The 7,583-nt window shown below is 47.0% G+C and overlaps 1 protein-coding gene across 1 annotated transcript; it reads right to left on the bottom strand.

Moving 5' to 3' along the window:
* Positions 1 to 365: 365 nt before the first annotated feature.
* LOC101774042 (phosphatidylinositol 4-phosphate 5-kinase 1) lies at positions 366 to 4,946 on the bottom strand. The gene is made up of 8 exons (XM_004981980.3): positions 3,693 to 4,946; positions 3,430 to 3,597; positions 3,135 to 3,300; positions 2,687 to 2,797; positions 2,417 to 2,610; positions 2,179 to 2,309; positions 2,016 to 2,109; positions 366 to 1,278 (listed from the first exon to the last, which is right to left on the bottom strand). Exons 1-8 carry the CDS (start codon positions 4,694 to 4,696, stop codon positions 969 to 971), a joined length of 2,178 nt encoding a protein of 725 aa, XP_004982037.1. The 5' UTR covers positions 4,697 to 4,946; the 3' UTR covers positions 366 to 968.
* Between the last annotated feature and the right edge of the window lie 2,637 nt (positions 4,947 to 7,583).

Genomic DNA, 7,583 nt, shown 5'->3' with positions numbered 1-7,583 from the left:
GGGCTGATCCGATAGGGGCTTTGGGGACCGGAGACCAAAACACCCGGTGGTGAACCGGATTAGCAGCCGGTATCAGCAAGGAGATTCGAGGTTTGGGCGTTATACGGAGCGAAAAGGATAGATAAGATCGGCATTCCAATCTAACCATCTGCCGTGGTGTGCCCCCTCTTTCTCGTCTTTTCATGCTCCCTCCTCTCCCATCACTTTTCCCCACTTCCAACACACACCTCTCTCCCTTCCTGACACATCACCCACCTCAGGTCAAGGAGTTGCAAGTTTCCCCAGTCTCTCTCCAGCCTGCAAAAAGCTATGGCAAGGTACAATATAAATACTGGGAAAGGAAGAAGCCAACAACACAAAAGAGAGGGAGAAGCCGGGGCATGGGGCCCACGGGTCATGAAGATGCCGAATTCAATTCTAATCCACCCATTCTCAGGATCAAGGTGTATCTGTACATGATCTTATTGTTCACTGCCTGCCGCAGCCTTAAATATCCTCTTTCTGGAAAGAAAAACCCTACCCCCTTTCTTTACATCGGACCGATATATAGAAGGGGTGAAAATGGAAAAGAAATCCTCTACCAAAATTAAGGAGGAAAAAAAACTACTGCTACCTACAACGGAGCTGGAAGAACCAATCTCACCCGCCGAATCACATAATTTACAGACAAAATCTTCCGATCTCATGGCTGTGCTTCAAAATCCAGCCACTCCGATGATTTCCAGAGAGAATTCTCAGCAAATTTTGCTTCGAACTCAAATCCCCTGCACTGTTGATCGAGGCTCGACGGTAGTTGCCCAGCCAATGAGCTGCTGTTTTACCGGATCCCCATGGATGAAGATGATTCTTGGCAATTATGTGGAGGCTTCTTTACTGCGCCCAAAAAAAGCCCTCCAAACCATCTCCACATCGTTGCAGGTGCTCTGGCCTTCGCATGGAATTCAGGCGGCATCTCCACCCAATGCTTACTAGCCGTCTTCCACAAAGATTCTGCCGATGAAGTCTTGAAACCGCTTCGAGTAGAGCTTCGGGTCCACAGCAGAGATGGAGTTGGGATCAGTCTGCAATGACTTGTAAGCATGCTCAAGCTTCTTTGTGATGTCGTAATCCTGGAGGATGTCGATTATCCCGAAATAGAGAATGACATCGTGCACTTCACCAGTCTGGTTTGGGAACAGGAATCCACCGCCAGTGAAGAGATACGGGTCGAACTCGCTTCTTCTGGATGCTTGCTCTGCCCGGGCTGGCATGTGTGAACCCAGTCTAATCAAAGGTTTCCTGAAAAATTTAAAAAAATGTTGGCAGGCCACATTAGAGAACTGATTAAATTATTTGAGTTTGAGCTCTGGGGCATTGGCTGCTTTTGAACTAGAAGGATCAATCATCCCTGATACAGATGAGCAAACAACTAGGCCCCAACAATGCCTAAACACATCCATGTGTAAGCCAAGTGGGCGGCAATGAAGTTTGCGCTATGATGACAGCTCCAAGTCTCATGTGAGATGGAGACCAGGAACAACTCACCAAGGCATGAGCAAAAATTTTAAGGTAGCTCACGGCGAAAACATAAATTCCATTTTTATCACCAAGGTTGACACATCTTTAAAACCAAGGATCAACAAATTCTTTTGTTATACATGGGTTATCGCAGTTGATTTATCTTACAGGTCAAAACTTGCTGTTATACTCAACTCAAACACATTCCCCGAATGATACAAATTCATTTTACGCCCAAATATTGAGTAAATACAGAACATCAGAACTAAATGGCATTTATTCATCAGAAAAATGTTTAAAAGTATGCATGTAAAAAGTGGTATTATTGGCAACATTCATCCCCTAACAAAAAAGGGCGTGAATTTACTCATCAGTTATTCAATTAGTATATCATGTAATTCTAAGGGATGTGCTGCTTAAATAGAGAATTAGAATCGGTTAACAGCTCTGATGGCATGCAAATGTAATGCATGCTAGTCACACAAAACACAGATGCGTATATAAAAACACTAACTTACCGGCGGCAATCAGGCATCATATCAAAATCATCATCTGAGAAGCAAAGCTCTGGTGTGCCACCACCTTGAAATGACTCGCTCTTCGTTAAAAGCTCTGGTTAAGGAACATGTCAGAGCAGGCACTTTACATTATCAAGGTTCAAACCAAACTGCCCTAACTTACTTGGAGAAGCAGTAAAAGTAGATGATCCCATTTTTGAGGCAGAGATGTCATCACAAAAGTGAACTCCTACCAAGAAGCTATAATCCATAATCCCTTCCGATTCCAAAAAATTGCAGTCTCGCCTCAGTTGTCTGTGCAGTTGACTCCATAATTAGCAGTGTTATTTCAGCGCAAGTAAAATTCATATCCTAGACCTCGCCTAAAGATATATCCTAGATGTTGTAGAGGTTGAACTTACTCATGAAGATCAGTGTACCAAGATCGCTGCAGCCGAAAGACAAAGTTGAGGTCCAAGTCTTTCAGAGTGGTGGTCTCATCAATCTCATCATCAAACTTGTCTGCTGTTCGGCCATAGGATGAACCTTTCAAATCAAAACGGCGATGAATCCGGTATTCCGAACAGAACAGATTGCCCATGACAATAAATCGGACCTGGAGAAAGGAATTGTCAGAAACCATGACTGTTGCAAACATTTGCAATAAGAGGTTCTTAGTAAATATCACAAACCTTCTGTCCATTAAAAGGCTTCACACAGTGTACACCATAGAACCTCGTGATTAAAGAGTTCTTGTATTGACTGACATGTTGGTAGTAGCTATTTAACATTCGAATTAGCAGCTGCAGCAACAAGATACCAAGGCAATTAGCCCCTCTACACACAAGAAGGAAAGACATATTTTCTTCTATGGGACTAATTGTACTAGTAGCACATTTTTTATTTTTAATAGTATGAAACATAGCTAATCTCATAACACCAAAACAAAGATAATACACAAGGCAGGGTCACAAGGAGCTCCACCAGCAAAAACCACATTTACTTGATGGAATACTGATCCACCAATGAAGGTTAGTGACAAAAACAAATTAACATAACTGACTACACAATCCTATCATTCCGATAAAAAATTATACAATTTCACCCAGTTCATTGGCACGCTTAAACCGAAAACAATACCTTGACTTCTGATTTCCTCACTGTTTTAATCATGAAGCGGTCATCTTGGGTAAGGTAAAAGAAGCTCCCACTTTTCCCGGGTGAAGACAGCTCCCTCAGAGCATCATTGCCACAGATGGCAAGCATGTAATCCGCTGGATCAACAGCGAACAACTTCCTCAAATGCCTGCGATGCAGAATCCAACACCCCAGTTAATTATTAGATCACAAGATGCATAACAAGTTGACAACGAGACTACAGCACAGACACAGATGAAATGGTATATGAAGAGAAATGGTATATGAAGACAAACACCTGAACACCATGGGGCAGTAGTCCTTCCACCGGAACTCCGCAGATGAATGTGGTGGCGTAACCTTCGAGCCCTCCGGTGGGAACTTCGTCCAGAACTTCTCCTTTGGGTCAAAATCTGCCTGAATAAGCGCTCGCATCGGCACTGCTGCAGATTTTCCCACCGAATACCTGCAAGATGCAGAACCATAAACACTCCAATTCCACAAAGTCTCCCAAAAAACAGACAACATTGCGAGTAAACCACAGCAATACTAAAACCTCACCTGATGCCCAATTGCAGCTGCAGCATGAGCTCGTAATTCTTGTGTCCCTTGGAGATAGTCTGCCCAGGTCGCTTACTCTCCGGCGTGGTGGCCGCCGACGATGCCCAGCGTGGGACTCCGCTGGCTGCTCGCCGGGTACTCCTCTGGGGCAGTGTCCGCATGTAGGTTGCTCCTCCTGCGACGGCAGCAGCCTCCTTGTAGAGCATGGAAGCCTCGAGCGCGTCGACGATGTCGCAAGTGATGTCCCCAGCTTCGCCCTCCGACTCCCAGATGCAGATCCGCGGCGCCGCCTTCTCCCCCACGCCCTCCACGGAGGACCTCTTCCTGACCGTACCAGCAGCCCCCGCGCCGACCGGCGGGAAGAAGGTGCCGCTTATGGCCGGCAGGTCGACGCAGGTCCCTGGCCATGAGCCGACGTAGCGGCTGCCGTCGGGCCACGTGAAGACCCCGGTCCCCCTGGGCACGCCGTTCTCCCAGACCCCGTCGTAGCGGCTCCCATTGGCCCAGATCAGCACGCCGCGGCCGGAGAGCACCCCGGCGCGCCACTCCCCGACGTACTGGTTGCCGTTGGCCCAGACGTAGCGGCCGTGGCCGTCCTGGAGGTTGCGCCGCCACTGGCCCTCGTAGAAGTCCCCGTTCGCGTAGCTCTTGGCGCCGACGCCGTGGCGGCGGTCCGCTACCCACGCGCCGCGGTAGGTGGCGCCGTCGGGCCCGACGAACGCGCCCTGGCCCTCGATCCGGCCGCCGCGGAACTCCCCCTCGAACGTGGCCCCGGACGGCCACGAGAACCGGCCCTTCCCGGACGCCTTGCCCTTCCGCCACTCCCCCTCGTACATGCAGCCGTCCGCCCACACGTACTTGCCCTTGCCGTGCGGTGCGCCCTGGGAGAAGCCGCCGCGGTAGACGTCGCCGTTCTGCAGCGTCTTCTCCACCACCGCCTCCTCCGCCGTCTCCTCGCCGCCAGCGCCGCCGACGGCGATCATCGCCGGCGCCACCCGCCTCATCCCCCCGCCCCCGCGCGCACTCACACCCGCGGCATTGCAGATCGGGAGCGGCTAGGGTTTGCGATTTGGGGCTCGGGATTTATGCTCCGCTCCCTCTCCTCCCCTCTTCTCCCCCAAGCTTTTCGCCTCCACTTTTTTTCGCTTCGATTTTTTTTTCTCGTGCTCCCGCTGGCTACTTGGTCGTTTGATCTGGGCTACGAGTGGTGCCAGTACTGGCCTAGTACTCCTATAGCGTGCAAGGGGTTGGAGTTGGAGGATGGGGAGGAGATAGGAATAGAGGAGCGAGGGGGGTGGCGCACTTTTACCGTACTGCCCCCAGGCCTCGGCTGAGATCAGCGCGTGCTGCAACGGGAGGCTCCCCGCGCGGATCTCCTGAACGCCGGGGCAGTTCACGGAAATGCCCCTTTGAGGGGTGGGGTGGTGGGGCCACGGGGCGGCACGAGTCACGAGTGGGCCCCGTCGCCTCGTCCGGGACGGGTCGGGGCAGGGATCGGTGGACGCAACGCGCGCCCCGCGCCCGTGCTGCACGCAGCGGCCGAGGATTCGGGTTTTGGGTTTGTGGGTGCGATGGGGTGGACCCGCCGACACACAGGGGCCCACGGGACCTGGCGTGTCGCGGCGACTGACGTCTGGGGTCGGCGGCACTTTGGTTTTGACAGCGTGTCCGCTTGACTCAGCCGGGAAGGAGGGCAGGGGCAGGCATGCTTCGCTACGCTTTGCTCTGCTTGGTGGATGGTGTCGGGTCGACGGTTTTAGGTTTAAATGGCAACTCCTAGTCTCCTACGCAATGCAATCATACTCGAGGTCTTCAGGATACGACGGTTTCTTCTTCTAGTAGTAGGAGTACAAGGTGTCCCGGTAGAACTGCATGATTTTTTTAATTGATGTTCACGTTTTATTCGGATCTTGTGGAAAAGGTTTGCAGTTAAATAACATTGGTATGATTAATATCTTTGAGGGACGCAACGGAAAAGGTATGAGCAAATGAAAAGAAGGATACATTTTGTCGAGCATGATCGCATTAGAGGTTTGTCAGTTTTGAGATATCCACTCCTAATTATTTAGGACGCGACAAGACTAATGCTAAACATGACAACACAACAAAAAATGGATGTGCGAACGAAAAGGAGGATACATTTTGTCGACGTATGAGTATGATCGCATCAGAGTTTTTGTTGGTTTTGAAAAATCCACCCCTAATTATTTAGGGCACGACAAGACTACTACGCAGCATAATGACAAGGTTTCTCCAAAGGGAACCATATGGCATCAATTGTTTCTTGTACGCTAAATTGAAAATGGTAAATTAGCTTCCCGGTAACTCCTACGCGATAACATTATGGTTTTGTCTATTGTGAATAAGTTGTTACAAAATAATTATTTGTGTATGTGTTTTTTTAGGACTTTGGTCAACTAATTTGTTGTAAAAAAAATGCTCATATTCAATAAATATGGAGTGGTGAACCTCTTCGAAGAACACAAAGAAAAACAAAAATTGCAAACAAAAAGAGGAAGGATTTTGTCGACTTATGAGCATAAGATGACACTAAAGTTTTGTCGATCTTGAGATGGCCATGTCTTGAGATGGCCATGTCCGATATTCAGGAACACATGTATGTAATGTAGTACGACAAGATGTTTGCATCAAACTAATGTGTAAAGTTTCTCCAAATGCAACTATTCCAGCATTATCATTTATTCTGTTAGCATAAAAGAGGTGTTTTATATTAATTCGTCATAGCTAACACTATAGGAAAAACCATGGACTGCTCTAAGGAACGTAGATCAAGACAAAAGTAAGTTGTGTAATTGTTGTGTAATCGTGGAGGGGATATTGCTAGCATTGCGCTTTCCAAACGCGACAAAATTTGTATTAGTTTGGTGTAAACATGTTTGATATCCACAAACACATTTGCAATGCTACAAAACTACATGTATAAATTTACAAGAAATCTCTCATGTAAACAAACAAGAGCCGCACAAAGATAGCGTGCCTAATTAATTTCCTTAAGGGAAACCATAATAGAGCTGCCCACTTTGTTGGGAACATAGAGCAAGACAAAAGTACATACATAGGCAATGAGTAGACAACAGTATTACACTTTTCAAATGCGACCAAATTTATGTTAGTTTGGTACCAAAATGTTCAATATCTATAAGCAAATTTTCGATGCAATGAAAAAACTACATGTGGTTATGGGTAGTCATTTATATAGATAACAAAAGCAACAAGAGACGCATAAGGATGACATGGTTAATTTCTTAAGGAAAATCGTAAAAGATCTCTCCATGCTCTAGGGAATACAGAGCAAGACAATAGGGAATACAGAGCAAGACAAAAGGTACATATGTAACCAAGGAGCATATAGCAATGCACTTTTCGAATGCAATCAAATTAGTATTGGTTTGGTATAAATATGCTTGAGATCCACAAACACATTTGCAATGCGACAAAAGGATTATAAGGAATCGTTCATGTAAATAACAAGAGGTCCACAATGATAAAAAAACAGCGTACCTAGTATGAAAAGCTCCCACACAAGGTGGGGTCTAGGGAATGGAATTTCTAGACAGCCTTACCCTGCAAAAAAAATTAAAATTCTGCAAATAGGCTAGTTTGTGGAATTAATTTCTTTAAGAAAACTGTAAGAGAGCTCCCACTTTGTTGGGAACACACAGCAAGACAAAAGTACATACGCAACCAACGAGCAAACAACGTTACCCTTTTCCCAAGGCTACCAAATTTGTGTTGGTTTGGTATGAATATGTTCGATATCTACAAACACATTTGCAATGCGACAAAACTATATGTATAAGGTCACATGTAACTGTTCACATAGATAATAAAAGCAGCAATAAGAGATGCACAACGGATTGTGTGGGTAAT

Source organism: Setaria italica, chromosome IX (assembly GCF_000263155.2).
Source record: "Setaria italica strain Yugu1 chromosome IX, Setaria_italica_v2.0, whole genome shotgun sequence".
NCBI lineage: Eukaryota > Viridiplantae > Streptophyta > Magnoliopsida > Poales > Poaceae > Setaria > Setaria italica.
Note: the sequence above shows the minus strand (reverse complement) of the source record. Positions and strands in the feature narration are given on the sequence as shown.

Excerpts from the sequence above, each read along its gene's own strand:
- LOC101774042 (XM_004981980.3), bottom strand. The coding sequence starts at position 4,696 with ATGAGGCGGGTGGCGCCGGCGATGATCGCCGTCGGCGGCGCTGGCGGC. Across the intron at positions 3,598-3,692 it reads CAGCTGCAATTGGGCATCAG|GTATTCGGTGGGAAAATCTG; the intron begins GTGAGGTTTTAG and ends TGCATCTTGCAG. Across the intron at positions 2,611-2,686 it reads AGCCTTTTAATGGACAGAAG|GTCCGATTTATTGTCATGGG; the intron begins GTTTGTGATATT and ends TCCTTTCTCCAG.